This window comes from Phacochoerus africanus, chromosome 11 (genome assembly GCF_016906955.1).
Source record: "Phacochoerus africanus isolate WHEZ1 chromosome 11, ROS_Pafr_v1, whole genome shotgun sequence".
Lineage (NCBI taxonomy): Eukaryota > Metazoa > Chordata > Mammalia > Artiodactyla > Suidae > Phacochoerus > Phacochoerus africanus.
Genome location: NC_062554.1, coordinates 36,892,578 through 36,912,445, shown reverse-complemented (window position 1 = coordinate 36,912,445; position 19,868 = coordinate 36,892,578). Strand labels below are relative to the sequence as shown.

The following is a 19,868-nucleotide window of genomic DNA, read 5'->3' as shown; positions in this document are numbered from 1 at the left end:
ATTTTCTCCATTATAGTCATCCTTGCTCATTACACTCATTTCATCCAGTTCTCATCTCCATCATTCTACATCCTTCCCACTAGAGATAACAGAGCCATGCACTACAACGCACCTTTAAAAATCATCTTGGTTTATTACTCTCCACTCATTAATTCAATACATCTTTACTGAACCCATTATAGGCAGTTGCTGTGTTTGGCTCTGGGGACACATGGGTTAGACAAAACACAGTCCTTCTGCTCTCAAGAAATCTGACATGTCATGGGGGCAACCAGGCTTATAAACAAATGTCTGCAATATAACATAATAAGCTCTGCAACAAAAGTGAGAAACATGCTCAGATCAGTGCTATGAAGAGACTTCTGACCACGTGGAAGGTTGGGCTAGAGAAGTGTGAGGCAGGAAGCACTATGACCAATTAGGAAGTCACTGCAGAAATCTGAGCAGGTTGTGATGAGCATCTGAACTCTGAAGATAGAGAAGAAACAATGGAGACAAGGGAGTCACCGTGAAGAATTGACAGCAGCAGTAAAACGAAGGGTGTGGGCAGGGGGAAGTTGATGAGTGGTCAGGTCTCTCATTCTGATGACCGAGGGTGGTGTCCCTTCCAAGGATACCAAATACAAAACTAGGAGAAACTTTTCAGAAACAGATATAGACTTAGGCTGAGACGGAAGTATTTGTGGATATTCCCTTCCATGGATTCATGAGTCATTTGCATTAGTTACCAACAATTGCTCTTGTTTGTGAATGGAGCGGAAAGGAGGAAGAGGAGGAAATAAGGAGAAGGTGACAAATCAGTGGTTTCATGCCAGAGCCCAGATTTCTCTGTCCGTGAAGACTTTGATAGTTATTTGTAGCCAAGAGAGGCTCTAGAAGTTTGTGGCTCAGCAGTTAACGATCCTGACTAGGATCCACGAGGATATGGGTTCGATTCCTGGCCTTGCTCAGTGGGTTAAGGATCCAGTGTTGCCATGAGCTGTGGTATAGGTTGCAGATGTGGCTCGGATCCCACGTTGCTGTGGCCAGCAGCTGCAGCTCTAATTCAACCCTTAGCCTGGCAACTTCCATATGCCACAGGTGCAGCCCCGAAAAGCAAAAAAAAAAAAAAAAGAAAGAAAGAAAAGGAGGCTCTGCCTTGTTGTGCTTTTCACTCATTATCAGGGGCTAGCTTGGGGGTGGGAATCTGCAGTACCTGCTGAACAAGGAACCTTAGAAGACCCACAGCCTGCCAGGTGCTCATTAAATGGCCTGGTTTTAGATCACAAAGTCTTTAGAGTCAGGACTTGTACAGACTTTATAAATGGTGACCAAATCTGCAAGTCTAAGTTAAATGGTATCTTTAGGAAAGCTAATTTAAGAATATGAAAAATTCACTGTTGTAGGAATTAGCCAACCATTTTAATTGTAAGAACATTCCCCTGAGAATGCTCTCAAATTAACTGGACATAATGAAAACATCAACAGTTCATTTCATAGGAAATATGTTTATTATTGATCATGGCAATTCAAAAATATTCTTTTTCTCCCCCTCAGGGTCAGTCCATTACACTCTTTCTCTTTAGAGATATTAAATACATCAAAATTGTGAGCAATTTTATTTAACATTACAGAGAAACTTCTGTACAGTAAGCAAGACTGGAATTTCTCACAGTGAAACCAAGTCTTCAGAACTTGCCTGTAAAATACAGGAAGGATTTCCAATGACAAGATGTAGAAACCCATGGATAAAAGCTAACAGAGCACATGCTGGAACATGGAATCAGGACATTTTATCATCCACCCTTTCCCAATACTTGCGCAAGCACGCCCTGTGAAAGGGGCTTAGAGGAATGATCGCTCCTGTCTGAGGACTCATGCTACTTAAGTGCCCCAAAGCCAACTGTTTTTTTCAACTTCTTGTCCACATAATCACCACCAGAGGTTTCAAGGAGAAGACAAGAGCAGGAACTTCTAGCTTTGATTTTTGAGCAGATGCAGCACCAGCTCTTCATCCTCGGCTAAAGACAGGCCCGTATCCAAAGGCTCCAAGGTTTCCCACTTGGTCTTCTTTCTGTTACGACTTGTGGGCCCCGCCTCTTCCACGTCACTGTTGTTCCTTTTCCTCATTCCCTGTTGTTTCTTGCTATCACTGGTGGGAACAAATTCAATGATTTACTTTATAAATAAATAATTAAATCCATTATTATGAAATGAAACAGTTAAAGTAGGACAACCAATAATGGATACTTGGTTAAGTGATTATTATCATTCAAGAGGGAAAGAAACGACAACAACATCAGGGTATCTGTCATAAGTAACTACCTTCCCATTAACAGATGGGACGGAGGGCTTATCATATACCAGGCACTGTGCATGGTACTTTGTAAACACAGTCTCATACAATCCACACAATAACTCTAGGAAGCTCTGGATATAGTGTCCACAATTTGAGGACACCAAGTGGCTCACAGTCTGTCTCCAGACAGGCTCCAGTCTGTGCCTGGCCTCCCATATCAACCCACCTCTATTTAAAACTAGGTTATCCTTTAGCTAGCGGTCTGTAGGGTAACAGCTATCAGAATACCAGGTACTGATTCTAGTATCTGTTGCATTAAGTTGTGATATATAGATCATGAGTACAACAGAACCTGAAATGTTAAATTACAAATTACTTGAGACACCAACTAAATTTGCCCCATTTAAATCTGTAACACCCAAATATAGTCTTAAGAAAACATACACATTACTGTAGCATCCTGCACACACCTGAGCCATAGACCATAAAAATAGAGCTAATTTCTGAATGTGGAGAAAATCCACATTGATACATTAAAAACAGAAGAAAAAGCTGTAACATCCTCAAGGTATTCTGAGATACCATCATGTTCGAAGGTGATCCAATTATTAGATACAAGTTTAAAACAAAAAAAATATCTAGTAGCGAAGGCAGTAGTAACTATTTATTAAGGGCTTACTAAGGGTCTGGCAACTGTGCTACATGCTTTATATAGATTACATCATTTATCTTGAGGAAAATCCTTGCTGTGCGAAACACTGGCCTCGTTCTATAATGAGGTTAAGAGAGGTTGAATGGTTGAACCCAGATTATGCACATGGAATTCAAACTCAGATCTGAATGACTCTAAATTTAGCCCCAGGCTATTTAAAGCAATTTGAGTTGACTTGCTTCAGTCCACATTTAGACGACAGTAATGGAAAGAATCAGCTCTGGAAAGAGCATTGGCTTGACATCAACACAATCAGACCCTGGACAATCAACTAACATTTCCTAGCCTTGATTTCCTTATCTATAAAGATGGAGATTATATAATTTACTTAGCAGAGCTACTGTAAGAACCCATCACAGAAATATTATAATATATCCCAAGCATGAAATGTATTCTAAAAGAGAATAAATTGCTCAGTTTCAATGGACTCTATTTTAACTTAAGAAGATAGCCTGGCTATCAAAGTGAATGTGTCTAATCAGCCTTTCCAGGTATGACCACCTTGAAGAACTGTAAACAACTTCCCCATTCACCCCCCAGAAACTCCAATGCTCTGACTCAGCAGCCGTTCTCTCTCACCATTAGAGGAAAGATAAACTAGACAACACTGAGGTTATTTAAAGCCACAAATAACTGAACTTTAAAAGGGTGCCTACAGAGATGAACACAAAAGAGTTCCCTATGATGGGAATTCAGTCAGCAAAGAAAGTTATTCTTACTGGAAAGAGGACTTAAAAACAAGACTATTTAGTCCTAATCTGCTTGAGTGTGTCCACCCTGGTGCCAGTGCCACAGGGCTAGAGTGCCATGGTTTATTTGGAACAAGTTAATACTGATTTTGCCCTGCCTGTACTTCAAGTGCGTCTCAGAGCAGCTCATCAGAAGCAGCCTAATTAGTGAGCTTTACTAATGCATTCTTCGTTAATGTGCTCCTGCACCTTATAGTCCCTACAGGAGATAGCTGGTTCAGACAATAAAAAATGGAAAATTTATGCAGATGGAAAATATTTTCACAATTAGCAGTTTTGCTGCTTTGTGGACCAGTTCAAATTGTATACTACTTTCCATAGCAAATAAGTGGTAATTGGTATAACAAATTAGTTATTAAACAAAATAACTTGGATATTCTATAGGTAACTTACCCAAAAGAGGGATAATGTTATGAGTCTGGAAAACATTTAATTTCCCAGAAAGAGAATACTGTAATAAATCTAGAAAACAATTAGTCAAGATATGGCCATAATTTAGTATCTTCAGAAAAGGACTCCTCTAAACAGTATGACATTAAAGGGTAATGTCGGCAGCATGACTGAATGAGATGCCTCATTTATGTCCCCTCCGACAATAGCCATTAGGCATCCATCCATGGCCTGTGTGGGAGCTGTGGGATCCAGCACTATCCACCAAGAGGCCCTGGAGGAGTCTCACCCAATCGTGTATTGGTTAAGAGGCATACAGACCTCGGTGTCAGCCATGAACCCTGCAGTGGCCCATAAACCATGGCTCTGGTACCTACTGGCAGTGGAATAACACTGTCTTAGACAATCACCCACAGACCAGTGAGACTTTACGGAAATCCAGATCGTCAGTGGAGAAGTTCTAGCATACCATAATAGAGCAAAAAAATACGAGTTTGGACACACTGGAGAGAGTAAACAGAACAGTATGATTTTTATTCACATCACCCCTCCTCAAAGGCGGCACAGTTCAGGGCCAAGAGAGATTATCTTGGCCTGTGATTTTCCCCTTGGGGAAAAGTGACAGCTTGCGAGTGAGTGCCTGGCTTCCCCAACTGTACAAAATGCTGCCAAAGAGACCCATTTTTCTCTCATGCTATCCAGAGTACTAAATCATGAGCTGCGTGATTGGTGTGTGGGGGAGGCTGGGCAAGTAGCGTATGGGGAGGGAATTAAAAGGACACAAATTGTACTAACTACATCATGAACTCCATCAAGAAGTCTGCCCATGAACTGCTGGAGATGCTTTGCGCATACATCCCTCCAAATGGCTCATGGGCAGCCCCAGTGCTGCATGTGCTCACTCACTCACACCCCTCTCCACTCTGTGTCCAGCTCCCTGTGCATGCGCCCATGTTGGTGGTGAGAGGGGGCTTGGGTAGATAGCTAGAGAGCATAATCCAAATCTGCAGGTCAGGAAGAGGCCACAAACTTCAGCTTTGGTATCATCCATGGAATAACAAAAGGGAGGCTGTCATCATTCAGCCTGGTGCATGGCAGAATCAAATGAAGGCACACAAGCTTAAGAATTCTGCCACCAAAGGGAAGAAGAAGCATGGAGCTGATACATCTATAGGAGGTCTCAGAAACCCTGAGAATCTCTATGAGGGCTGGCAAAATCAGGAAAACAATACATGAACAAAATATGAAGCTTAAAAAAGAGATAGGAATCATAGAAATGTACCAATCAGAAATTCTGAAAATTGAAGACTACAATGAATGAAATGAAAATCACTAAAGAGAGGATCAACAGGAAATATATTAAACAGAAGAAAGAATCTGTGAGTTAGAAGATAGGAATTTTTACATTATCTAGTCAGGGGAGAATAAAGAAAAAAATAATAAAGAAGAGAGAGGAAAGCCTTTGTGATCTATGGTAAACCCCCAATGGAAACAATTTGTGAATTATTGGAATCCCTGAAGAAGAGGGCAGAAAACTTAGTTCATGAACCTCATGAGTATCCAAACTCAATTTAAAGGGATCTCCTCCAAGACATATTGTAATACAACTGTCAAAAATCAAAGAAAAAGACTGAATCTTAAAAGGAAAAAGAAAAAAGCCTGTAGCTTACAAGGGAATTCCCATAAGACTATCAGCACATTTCTCAGCAGAAACTTTACAGGCCAAGAAAGAATGTGATGATATGCTCCAAGTGTTGAAAGAAAAAAACTGTCAACCAAAAATATAGCCACTCTCAGAATTCATGGGGGTGGTGGTTTCAGGACCACTACCCCACTCTAGCACCTATATAAAATGGCATAGTATTTGCATATCATCTACTTATATCCTCCCATGTATTTTACATCATCCCCGGATTGCTTTTAATACCTAGAACAATGTAAATGTTATGTAAATAGTTGCTGGCAAATTCAAGTTTTGCTTTTCGGAACTCCCTAGAATTTTTTTTCCATGACTATTTTCTTTTTTTGTTTGTTTGTTTTGTCTTTTTGCTATTTCTTGGGCCTCTCCTGCGGCATATGGAGGTTCCCAGGCTAGGGGTCTAATCGGAGCTGTAGCCACCGGCCTACGCCAGAGCCACAGCAACGCAGGATCCGAGCCGCGTCTGCAACCTACACCACAGCTCACAGCAACGCCGGATCGTTAACCCACTGAGCAAGGGCAGGGACCAAACCAGCAACCTTATGGTTCCTAGTCGGATTTGTTAACCACTGCGCCACGACGGGAACTCCCCCCGTGACTATTTTCAATGCACAATCGGTTGAATCTATGGATGTGGAACCCACAGATACAAAGGGCTTACTGTACTCTATCCTGCAAAGTTGTCCCTCACAAATGAAAGAGAGATAAAGACTATCCTAGACAAACAAAAACAGAAGGAGTCCATCACTACTAGAGCTGACTTAGCAAAAAAATGCTTAAAGGGATACAAGTTAAATCAAAGGACACTAAGCAGTGCATGAAAATATCTAAGACTCAGGTAGAGGTAAGTATATAGTTAAATTCAGAATATGCTACTACTGTAATGTGGTGGTATGTTCACCATTTAACTCTAATATAAAGGTTAAAGGGTAAGGGTATTAAAGATAATTATACCTACAATACAAGTTACTAATATACAATATAAAAGGAGGTAAAAAAAATCAAAAACAGGAGTTCCCGTCGTGGCGCAGTGGTTAGCGAATCCGACTAGGAACCATGCAGTTGCGGGTTCGGTCCCTGCCCTTGCTCAGTGGGTTAAGGGTCCGGCGTTGCCGTGAGCTGTGGTGTAGGTCACAGACGTGGCTTGGATCCCGAGTTGCTGTGGCTTCTGGTGTAGGCCGGTGGCTACAGCTCTGATTCAACCCCTAGCCTGGGAACCTCCATATGCCGTGGGAGCGGCCCAAGAAATATCAAAAAGACAAAAAAAAAAAAATCAAAAACATAAGAGAGAAGTAAACAGAGTTTTAGTGTGTGACTAAAATTAGCTGTTATTGGTGTATAATAGACTATAATAGCTCTAAGATGCTTTATGTAAGCCTCATGGTAACCACAAAGCAAAAACCTACAGTAGATTCACAAAAGATAGAGAAAAGGGAGTCAAAGCATACCACTATAAAGAATCATCAATTCACAGTGGAAGGCAGCAAAAGGGGAAAAAGAGGAATGAGGGAACAACAAAACAGTCAGAAAACAACACAATGGCATTAGCAATTCCTTATCTATCAGTAAGAACTCTAACGTAAATGGATTAAATTCTCCAATCAAAAGGTATAGAGTAGTTGAATGGATAAGACCCGACTACATGCTGCCTACAAGAAAAGCACAGTCTCAAAATGAAGGGCTGAAATCACAAAATGAAGGGCTGAAGAAAGGTATTCCATGCCGGTGGAAACCAAAGAGAGCAGAGGTAGTTAAATTTTCATTAGGCAAAATATACTTTAAGTCCAAAATGATAACAAGAGACAAACAGATCATTATATAATAATAAGGAGGCTAATTCATTAAGAGGACATAACAAATATATACAGACCTAACAGTGGAGCACCACAATATATTAAATAATAATAGAGCTAAAGAGAGAAACAGACAATACAATAAGAGTAGGGAACTTCAATATATCACATTCAACAATGGCTAGATCATCCAGACCAAAAAAAAAAAAAAATCAAAAGGAAATGTTGGATTTGAGCTATACTTTTGACCAAATGGATTTAATAGACATAGACCATTCTGCCCAATGGCAAAAGAATACACATTCTTCTCAAGCACACGTGGAACATTCTCCAGGATAGATCATATGAGAAGTCACAAAACAAATCTTAGCAATTTAAGGAGACTGAAATCATACCAAGTATCTTTATCAACCATAACAGTATGAAACTAGAAATTAATTATAAGAAAACTGAAAAATTCATAATCTACGGGAATTAAAAAACATAGTTCTGAATAGCCAATGGGTCAAAGAAGAAAAAAAAAAGAAAAAAAAAACCAAAGAAAACAGAAATGGAAACACAAAATATCAAAACCTATGCAATGAATGCAAAATTATTTCCAAGAGAAAGTTTGTAATAGTAAAAGCCTGAATTAAGAAAAAAGATAGATCTCAAATAAACAATCTAACTATACTTTAAGGAACTAGCAAAAGAAGAATGAAGTCCAAAGTTAGCAGAAGCAACAAGGTAAAAAAGATCAGAGAAGAAATAAACCAGGGAGACAATAGCAAAGATCAACAAAAGAACTAATATTGTTAAAATGTCTATACTACTGCAAAATATCTATAAATTCAGTGTAATCTCTATCAAAATTCCAATGGCATTTTTCACAGAAAAAAATAAAAAGCAAAAACCCTTAACATTTGTATGGAAACACAGAGTCCAAAAAATCTGAGAAAGACCAACAGCCTGATGTCAAACTATACAAATGGACCCTGACTCACAATGGTTTGACTTAATGATTGTTTAATTTTGCGATGCTATGAAACTGACACATATTCAGTAGGAACCATACTTCAAAATCTGAATTTTGATCTTTTCTTGGGCTAGTGATGTGCACGATGATCCTCTACCACTGTTCTGGGCAGTGGTAGCAAAGCCACAGCTTCCAGTCAGCCACACCACTTACTATGAGGGTAAATAAACAATCAGTACACTTACAGCCACTCTGTTTTTCACATTTAGTACAGTATTCATCAAATTATATATTTTATTTAACACTATAACAAAGGCATATTGTTAAGATGATTTTGCCCAACTGTAGGCTAATTACAGTGTTCTGAGCACATTTAAGGTCACCTAGGCTAAGCTATGATTAGAAATATTAAATACATTTTTGACTTATAGTATTTTCTTTTCTTTTCTTTTCTTTGGTCTTTTTGTCTTTTTAGGGCTGCACCCGTGGCATATGGAGGTCCCCAGGCGAGGTGTCTAATTGGAGCTGCAGCTGCCGGCCTACACCAGAGCCACAGCAACGCCAGATCTGAGCTGTGTCTGTGACCCACACCACAGCTCACAGCAATGCCGGATCCCTAACCCACTGAACAACACCAGGGATCAAACCCACAACCTCATGGTTCCTAGTCAAATTTGTTTCCACTGCGCCAAGACAGGAACTCCCCACTTACAGTGTTTTCAAAGAAAACATATAGATAAAGCACCTTCACACTGGTCTCGGCAACAATTTTTTGGATATAATAAAAAGTATAAGCAACAAAAGCAAAAATAAATAAATGAGATTGGAGCAAACTAAAAAGCTTCTGCACAGCAAAAGAAACAAAATGAAAAGGTGACCTACAGAATGGAAGACAATATTTGCAAACAATATATCTGACACGGGGTTAATATCCAAAATAATTCATACAATTCAACAGGAAAAAAAAAAACCCAATCTGATTAAAAAGTGGGCAGAGAAACTGGACATTTTCCCAAAGAATACAAATGGCCAAGATGGACAGAAAAAGGTGCTTAACATCATTAATTATGAGGGAAGTGAAAATCAAAACCACAATGAGATATCACCTCACACCTGTCAGAATGGCTGTCATCAAAGACACAAGAGGTAAGTTGAGGAGGATGGGAAGAAAGGGGAACCTTTGTGCACTGCAGTTGAGAATGGGATAGTTGCTATGGGAAAAATATGGAGGTTCCTAAAAATATTTAAAAATAGAACTACCATATGACCCAGCAATCCCAGTTCTGGTTACTATGTCCAAAGGAAATGAAAATAGGAATCTTGAAGAGATGTCAGCAGTCTCATGGTCATTGCAGGATTATTCACAATAAGCAAGACACAGATATGATCTAGTGTACAGTACAGATGAATGGATAAAGATGTGTGTATATAGATACAATGTAATATTACTTAGCCTTGAAAAAGGACATCCTGCCATTTAAAACAAAATGAAACCTTGAGGTTATTACATTAAGGGAAATACAGAGACAAAGAGAGACAAATATTATACATTATCACTTTTAAGTGGAATCTAAAAAAAACTGAACCCATAGAAACAGAAACTAGAATGGTAGTTACCAGAGACTGGGGAGGTGGGAAATGGGGAGATGCTGATCAAAGGGTATGAAATTCTAGTTACAAGATGAGTTAATTCTGGGGCTCTAGTGTACAGAATGATGATTATAGTTAACAACACTGTATAACACACTTGAAAGTTGGTAAGATAGTAGATGATAAATGTTTTAACCCCCCCCATCCTCCCCCTAAACCCATTAAGTATGTGATGCTATGGAGGAGTTAATTACTGCTACAGCGGTAATTGTGTCACAGCATTTAAGTGTAGCCAGCCAACATGCTGCATAACTTAAACTTACACAATGTTAGATGCCAATTATATCTCAGTAAGGCTGGGAGGAAATGGGTGGCACTAGAAGCCTCTATTTTATTTATATCCTAATGACTTAGGCAGGACAGTTCTGCCTCCATCTAATTAATGTTCACCAGGAGCTTACTGGGTCCAATTAAGAACTGGATTCCCAACATGCAGTGCAGTACAGGTGGGAAACCACTAACAGCTGTGAGTTCCCTTCATCAAATAAGTCTACTCCACTGAACCGAAGGAGGTAAGGAGGTTCATAGCACGAAATGACACTATGTAGTGGTTACAAGACAGGGCTGAGAATCTGAGCCTGAGCTCTGCATTTCCTATTTATATTAGTATTTCTGTGGGATATAGAGTACCAAACTCTCTACATTCTTCAAATGTATGACCATACGACTGCTCAACATCAAGAGTACAACATATTGGGTTGACAAAACACACCCTGAAAAGCTAAAGGATGGTTCCGAGCACTAAAAGCCCCACTAGTGCTGTAAGAGGAAAACTACAAAAGCAAAAGAATTCCGAACTGCTTAGCTTTTGATAATCTACAAAGAGATTTAACTAGTAAATGTCTGGTGTGCCACTTAAAGAACCAACCATACAACAAAACACACACACAGATATCATGTTGCAATGTGTAATCTGAATCAACAATAACAAGGACATTTTACTTTGATGACTGGTGAAAATGCTTACAAAACAGCTTCTCATGATGCCAAACTAGGAACTTCCCAGGCCAGAGATGAAATCTGAGCTGCAGTTGTGACTTACGGCACAGCTATGGCAATGCCAGTTCCTTAACCCAATACGCTGGGCCAGGGATCAAACCCATGCCACTGGAGTGACAATGCCAGATCCTTCACCTTCTGTGCCACAGCTGGGAACTCCCATTTTAACATCTTAATATATATTAATAATTGAGTATTAAATGGAATACAGTTTTCTTGTTTTCTGAATTCTCCAAACCCAAACCTCAAAATTCTCCCAGAATTCTCAGATGTTCCCACCTGAGCTCCTCGTGGCACTTCCTTCCTGGGTCGTCCTTTGCTTCAAGACCCATTTTTAATTCCTCATCTTCCATGAAAGGTACCTGAACTCCCTATTAAAAATCTTTCCTCTGAATTCCTATAGCTCTAACTATCTGTTAGTCATTTTTCAACTCACATTGTTACCTCCTAACAATAAAGTAATTTTTTTTTTTACCTGTGTGGATCTTAACTCCCAATTAGAATGTAAACTTCTAGGTGGGAATGTAAATTAGTACAACCTTTCCAGAGGGCAATTTGGCAGCACCTTTCAAGTGTGAGTGACCAGCAATTTCTCTTCTGAGAATTTATCCCAAGGAAATAATTAGGAATGTGTATAAAGATTTAGTTACAGGATATTTAAGGCAAAGATATTTATAATTCAGAAAGTTGGAAACCCAAAGGTCCAATCATAAGGGATTAATCTGTTAAATAAATTATAAAGTTAGAAATGAAATACTATGCAGCTATTTTAAAACTGTTGCAGGAATTTCTTTACTGACACTGAAAACAGTTACAAAACCAATACAGAATGAGAGTCCATCTTTGTTTAAAAAGGCTGCATGTATGTTTGCATTGGGTAAGAGTTGGAAGATTTTTTAAAAATGTTCTTTTTGCCGGTATACATACCTTTTGATTTTTCTAAAACAAGCTTGTATTACTCTTTGCAATTTAAAAAAAAAAGGAAGAAAGGAACAAATTTTCGTTCAGGTTCAGAAACTACTTCAAAGTAATTCTGAGCCAAGAATAACCGTAATTATTCTTTGTAATTCCACATTACAAAAGCTAGAGACCAGGTGTGGTACAAGAGCATCAACCAGGATCCCTGGGTCCACAGAAGTATAGGGAAAGGTAAGGCTTCTTCTGTCATGACAGTCGGGTCATGGGTTATTTTCAGCATTTCAAAACACCTCCAACTATGCGGCTGGGACTAAATCTTGGCATTTGTTTTCTTTTGGCTGTAATTATATCAACTGATACTGTAAACACTTGATACTTCAGAAGCCTGGGTGAAATGGAAATTATGCCTTTGTTAATAAAACAAATGTGAAACATTAACTTATTAACTTTCTTGAAAGACAAAAATCTTTCAAGACATAGGGGCTCACAGGAGGAGTTGAAAGCCACAGTTCTCTGTGATGATGAAAACGTTGCAAGTCCTTGGTCTAGACTCATGAACTTGCTCCACCGACCATACAGAGAAATCTGCCGGAGTTCCAGAGGTTTTACTTTTCAGTTTTACATTATCAGGCTTCTAATGAAGGCATTTGATAGTGATTTCCATGCCCCCATCCCCCAAGAAAAAAGGAAAAGGTTAAAAGCCAGTCTTAAATCTAGCTTCTTGTTGAAAAAAAATATGTTAAACCTCTTGTCTCCAATGTGACAGTCCTCCCTTTCCTGACAACCCTACACGTGCGTAAAGGAGGATTCTCTGTAAAACACACTCTGGTTTTGAAACTCTTCGTAAACATTTCAGTGACTGCCTTCTCATATTATTTAGCATAATCTTTAAGGACTCTCACAGTCTGGCAAAGGCCCGCCTCTGTACTCTGTTCTGCGTTACCCCCTCTTTGAGATACGCTCCGTTCCTCTGGATGACTTCTTATTCCCTGAACACGCTCTAGGTTCCCAACTTCCTTTGTCTCCATTTGGAATTCCCTTTTCTGTTTCACAACTATCTGAACACTCCCTATCCTTCAACGCCCAGTTCAACTGTCGCAGCCTCCTCAAAGAGTCCACCTTATGTAATTCCACTTTACACACTGCCTGTGCCTTTCTCAGTCGCACTCGTGGATGATATTAGAGTAACTTTATATAGATCTCTTTCTGTGTTTACTAAATTGTTAAGTTTTTGTAGTCTGGGGCTCTTTGTCTTCTTTATCTCTGAAGATGACCCCAATAAAGAGGTCAGTCAATAAGTCTCCACTCATGTGAAGGGCAGAAATGACCTCGTGGAGGTTCTTCCAAGTCGTGAGAAGTACCGTGACTGTAATGAAGAAGGCGATGATGTTTCAACAGATCTTGCTTCTAACTCCAGTTCCAGCAGAGTCATGGAGGACAGCTTTACGCACTGGAGCACCCGCGGCACTCAATCTGGTCTGTGGGTACACAGGCTCCAGTAGGCTGACCAATCCTCTGTTTTTAATAGCACAAGTTCCCAGTGTTCTAAATTTTGGCTTTGCATATGTTTTTCAAAACTATATAAATGGCCATATTATGACTAAATTCAGTAACTCATTTTTTCAAACACAAAATTTCTATTAACACTCAGTTGGGGACAGGTATAATTTTACCATTACTGCAGGTTCCATATGAGTTGCAAGGGCAATAATCTAACTTTTAAGTACTTAAAGAGTAACTACTCTTTCCTTAGTGGTATCTTTTTCCTCCTCCTCTGCCCCCATTACTTAACTGTGTATGTTTATAGATTCCATCCTTGGCCCTTTAGTCTTCTCATTTTACATATTCATTCTGAGTATTCTCATATAGTTCAGTATTTCAACTATCTTTCATATTGCCAATGACTTTTAACATATGCATCTTTAGCTTAGAGTTCTTTCCTGATCACCAGATTAGCATTTTCAACTAACTCCTGGATACCTCTACCTATATTCTTTTTTTTTTTTTCTTTTTAGAGCTGCACCTGTGGCATATGGAAGTTCCCAGACTAGGGGTTGAATTGGAACTACAGCTGCCAGGGTACACCACAGCCAAAGCAACGGTGGAGTCTCAACCCACTGAGTGAGGCCAGGGATCGAACCCACATCCTCATGGATACTAGTCAGAATCATTTCTGCTGTGCCACTATGGGAACTCCTCTACCTCTATTTCAAAGGCACCACAGACTCAAATCTACTCTTCCTGTGATATTTTCCCTTTGAGTGTACAGTAATAACCCTACTAAGAGCCTGGAAATCACCCTTTACCACCTCCTCTCCTTCACATCCTTAATTTAAGTGATCATTTCTTCACTAATTCTTTCAATTAGTCCTCCTGGTGCCTCTGTAACTGCCTTAATTTAGGCTTTGTCTATATTTATCATTTGTCATTCATTGACCTCATTCTTCTGACTCAGCTCTGGGAAGTCTTCCCAGACCATCTCACCCTAGGTTAGGGACTCACAGATGCCCCCTAGAACCACGCACTCCTCCATTAGACCATATGAAATGGCACCATGCACTCCTCCATTAATCCATATGAAACGGCACCAAGCACTCCTCCAACAGACCGTATGAAATGGCACCATGCACTCTTCCATGAGACCGTATGAAACGGCACCATGCACTCCTCCATGAGACCGTATGAAACGGCACCATGCACTCCTCCATTAATCCATACGAAGTGGCACCGTGCACTCCTCCATTAGACCATATGAAATGCTGTACTGAGAGTGTCTATTTTACTGATCTGCTTCATCCATTAGATTCCAAGTTCACTGAGGACAAAAACTGTCTTATTCTTTGCAGTCACCTTGCTTTAGTAACTACAGACTTGATAAATACTTCTTAAATAAATGATGAATGAACCTACTAGGCTAAGCTTCTATACTGCTAAATATCTGATTGGCCCACTTGATTATCACATAGACAGAATAATCTCTAAATAAAATCACATTCTTACTTTCTTTGCAAGCTAGTTTATAAGTGAACATTTGAATCTGTACTGTATTTTTTTCAAGTAGCATACCATTTATCCCAAAGAAATCCAAAAGATCAAAGTCACAGTGAAAATTGAAACATTAATGGCAGAAGGAATACTAGAAAGAAGTACCCAATAACTTCAGACTCAGAATAAGAAATCAGACAATACTTTAACATTATAGAAAGACTAAAATTTGGCATTTTGATTCCACAAAAAGAGAGCTATTTTTTATTTTCTTTGAAACAATACATGTAACTTCTCTGGAATGTACAGATCTCATAATATAAAGCATATCTTTTCCCCTCAACATGTTAATATTGAAATGGTTGCTTAACAGTGACTCAACTACTGCTATTAAATATAGTTTTATAAAAATTCTGGTAAGGAAGAAAGTGGCTTTGGAATCAGACTAGCAAATGCCTAAAACTTGGGAAAGCTACTCGACTTCATGGAATATTAACTCGCTAATTTGTAAAATGTGATTAAGATCTACCTCATAGAAAATAAGTGATTCAATATTTTTATAGATTGTATTCCATTTAAAATTATTATGAAACAATGGCTGTATTTCCCTATGCTTACAATATATCCTTGTTTCTTATTTATTTAATACTTGGTAGTTTGTGTCTCTTAGTCCCATACCCCTATCCTGACCCTCCCCTTTCCCCTGTCCCTGCTGGAAACCACTAGTTTTTTCTCTGTATCTGTCAGTCTGTTTATGCTTTGTTATATACATTCACTTGCTTTATTTTTTAGATTTCACATATAAGTGAAAACATACAATATTCACCTTTCTCTGACTTATTTCACTAGGCATAATACTCTCTGGGTTCATCTACACTGTTGCGAATGGCAGAATTTCATTTCTTTTATGGCTGCATAATATTCTGCCACATCTTCCTTACCCACTCATCTGCTGATTGACACTCAGGCTATTTCCGTATCTTAACTATTGTAAATAATGCTGTTATGAACATTGAGGTGCAGATATCTTTAAAAATTAGTATTTTCATTTTCCTCAGACATATGCCCAGGAATGGGACTGCTGGATCATATGGTGGTTTTATTTTTAGTTTTTTGAGGAACTTCCATACTATTTTCCAGAGTGACTGCACCAATTTACATTCCTGCCATCAGTGTAAGGAAGTTCCTTTTCTCCACATCCTCGCCAGTATTTGTTTGTTTGGGTTTTTTGATGATGGCAATTCTGCCAGATATGAGGTCATATCTCACTGTGGTTTTGATTTGCATTTCCTTAATGATTAGTGATACTGAACATCTTTACATGTGTCTGTTGGCCATCTGTGTATCTTCTTTGGGAACATGTCTATTAAACGCTTCTTCCCATTTTTTAATTGGATTGTTTGGTTTTTGATATTTAATTGTATGAGCTTTTTATATAATTTGGATATTAACCCTTTTGGTCATATCATTTGTAGGATCTTTTTTTTTTTTTTGTCTTTTCTAGGGCTGCACCTGCAGCATATGGAGGTTCCCAGCTGGGGTCGAATCGGAGCCGTAGCTGCCAGCCTAGGCCAGAGCCACAGCAACTCAGGATCCGAGCCGTGTCTGCACCTACACCACAGCTCATGGCAACGCCGGATCCTTAACCCACTGAGCAAGGCCTCATGGTTCCTAGTTGGGTTCGTTAACCACTGAGCCACGACGGGAACTCCAAGGTTATATCATTTGTGCGTATTTTCTCCCATTCGCTAGGCTGTCTTTTCATTGTGTCAATGGTTTCCTCTGCTGCACAAAAGATTTTAAATTTAATTAGGTCCCATTTATTTATTTTTTTCTTTTCTTTTTTTTTTGTCTTTTGTCTTTTGAGGGCCACGCCCTTGGCATATGGAGGTTCCCAGGCTAGGGGTCCCATTGGAGCTGATGATGCCGGCCTAGGCCACAGCCACAGCAACTCAGGATCCGAGCTGCGTCTGTGACCTACGTGACAGCTCATGGCAAGGCCAGATCCTTAACCCACTGAGCAAGGCCAGGGATTGAACCCGCATCCTCATGGACGCTAGTTGGGTTTGCTAACTGCTAAGCCATGATGGGAACTCCTTTTATTCCTTTTGCCTTAGGAGACACATACAAAAAATTTAAGTCAAAGAGTAATGTGTATTTTCTTCTAAGAGTTCTATGGTTTCAGGTCTTACATTTAGGTCTTCAATCCATTTTGAGTTTATTTTTGTATAAGGTATTAGAAAATATTCTAATTTCATTCTTTTACATGTAGCTGTCCAGGTCTGTCAATAATAGGAAAGACTGTGGTGGGCAGGGAATCAATGAGAACTTTACTTTTCATTTAATTTTTGCTGCAAAAACTAAAGCTGCTAAAAAATAGTTAATAATAAAAAGATCTTCATAGTTCAAAAGAACTGATATACCATCAACACGTCATAACCTAAATTATTAAGCATGAAAATACATGCAAGTTTTCTCCTCTTATCCCCAATGAATGACATGCTGCTTTAATTCATAACCTGAATTACCTTCCCAGTCCTCAGTTGGAGTTCTCAGGTCATCTGAATTCACTCTCCTATTCTCATAAACTTCATGCTGGCATACACCTTTCTAATGAGTTGCCACTCTGTGGTCTAGAATAGCAGCTGTTTCTTACCCTCATCACCTCCATGAAACCAATTAGAATCCAAGTCAAGATAGACACATGGTTGAAGGACGATGGAATGTAAAAAAGCTGAGGAGTCCCCTCTGGTAGGAATACATATAGTTATAGAGTCACTGTTTGGGTAAATATTTAAATTTTAATAACTGTCCAAGCAGTTCATGGTAGAGTGTGAGGATGAATGGTAATGATTCCTTCTTTCCTAAAAAAGAGGTTTTCAATAATTCTTCAGGTCTCACCTCGGAGAGGGTTTTTCTTAACCACGTCATATAAAGCCAACCCTCCCAATTCCTCTTTCATTATCCTTTAGTTATCACTTGCATGGCCCTGACCATCATCTCTTCTCTCTGCATCCTCTCACTGGAATGTGAGCTTTATATGGGTTGCAATCTAGTCTTTCTTCTTTATTGCTCTATTCCAGGCACAGAGTAAACTTTCAGTTGATTTAATGTCTGCATAAGGGAAATGTTAAGGAAGGAGAAAGAAAGACAAGTAAAGGCATTTACCCTATTCCAGCTTGGTAACATGGATTCTTTATCCATACACGAAATAGGATACATTACATGGCATTATTTTCGTTATATCATTCATCATTTCCACCTAGTCTGTAGGATAGTTTTGAAGACTATTGTGTGTCTTGGGTTTAATGAATGATTTTGATGAGGAAGAAAATGTAAAGTAGATATCCCAGAAGACATTAAATTCTATTCTTGTAAATGTATATACTCATTGAAAAACTCCTACCACAGTTTTGCTTTTAGTACTTAACATGATTATCATATATTAATGACCCTATTACATATCATATTCTGCTTTCTTTTTACCCTCATTAGACCTTCACAATAACTATGCAAAAGGTAAGAATTATCTTCATTTGACTGATGAAGAAAACTGAAGGTCAGAGAAGTTAAGTACTTGCTCATGGTCCACAACTTGAAAAAGAAAGTAACATCTGAACTTAGGTCTGACTCCAAAAGCAACAATTTCCCACAGAGCCAACGAACCTGCCTTTGCTCTAATACAGACCTAATTTCACAAAATTCCTACTTCTCTCTATGTTGCCACGTTTAGGATATGACATGTAGACTACTATTCCAAAACTCTATGCAGGGGTGCGTGTGGGCAAGGCATTCAATATCTTGGTTCATAGAACCTCATGTAATTCACATCGTACACCTGCTCAAGGAACTACGCTTCTGAGACCATCCTTCCAGGAATAATCATACTTTAAATTCCTATGTATCAATAGAGAAAGGTGAAAGGAGAGAGCCTTATTCATTGATACACTATTTTTCCATGTAGAGGAAATGACCAAGTCCGTTAAAAATTCTCTCTCCGGCCCTTAGGAAGCTTTAGCCACCAGACTTAACAGATAATACAGAACGGGATGGGCTGTTACAATAAGAAGAATGTAATCACTGCTACCCGCCATGAAGGGGAAGATCACTCAGTGTTAAACAGCATACTTTAAATAACTGATGTGTGAACAAAGCCCAACACAAAAGACGAGAATATCCTCTGCAACCTCTCATCCACATTCCTTGAGCTCAAGGATGCTGAACTTAGAACTGCTACTCCAAGCCTCAAGAATGTTCCATGTGCTCTCTGATATGACTGTGGCCAAGGCACTGTAGAAGAAAAAGACCTGCTGGGAAAATCTGTCGACTTCTGGTTGTATGCAGGGCTTTGCAAAAACACAAGAGTGAGCACTAAACGTCCAAGGACGCTGAGGCAAGCAATTCTAATCATTAAGTTATAAAATGGCAACCAAAATCACCAGGGATTCTGTACGCTTGACACGGGGAGAGCCTGTACAGCCAGAAAATGTCACGATGCCGAACATGAGAGCTCCTAACTTCTGCAGTGGCTGCATTTGTTCTCGCACGATCAGGGCTGTGTGAGTTGGTGTGTGTGACATCGTAAAATGGAGGATCAACATCCCCATACAAGCCTATTCAGAATCCCAACAAAAGCCAGGACAACGGGCTGCTGGAAGAAAGCACAGCCCTTTACTACAGTGTCTGTGCCGCTTTTCAGCCTCGTTCTTTTTTCTCTTCTTTAGACCGCAAAGAAAAGAA

At 39.3% G+C, this 19,868-nt stretch overlaps 1 protein-coding gene across 1 annotated transcript in view; it reads right to left on the bottom strand.

Annotated features, from left to right (window-relative positions):
- Positions 1-1,467: 1,467 nt before the first annotated feature.
- DDX10 (DEAD-box helicase 10) overlaps positions 1,468-19,868 on the bottom strand; it is a 266,513-nt gene continuing 248,112 nt past the window's right edge. Inside the window, exon 18 of the mRNA XM_047752198.1 lies at positions 1,468-2,131. Coding sequence (XP_047608154.1) covers positions 1,954-2,131 — 178 coding nt within the window. The 3' untranslated portion in view covers positions 1,468-1,953. The remainder of the gene's footprint in view (positions 2,132-19,868) is intronic.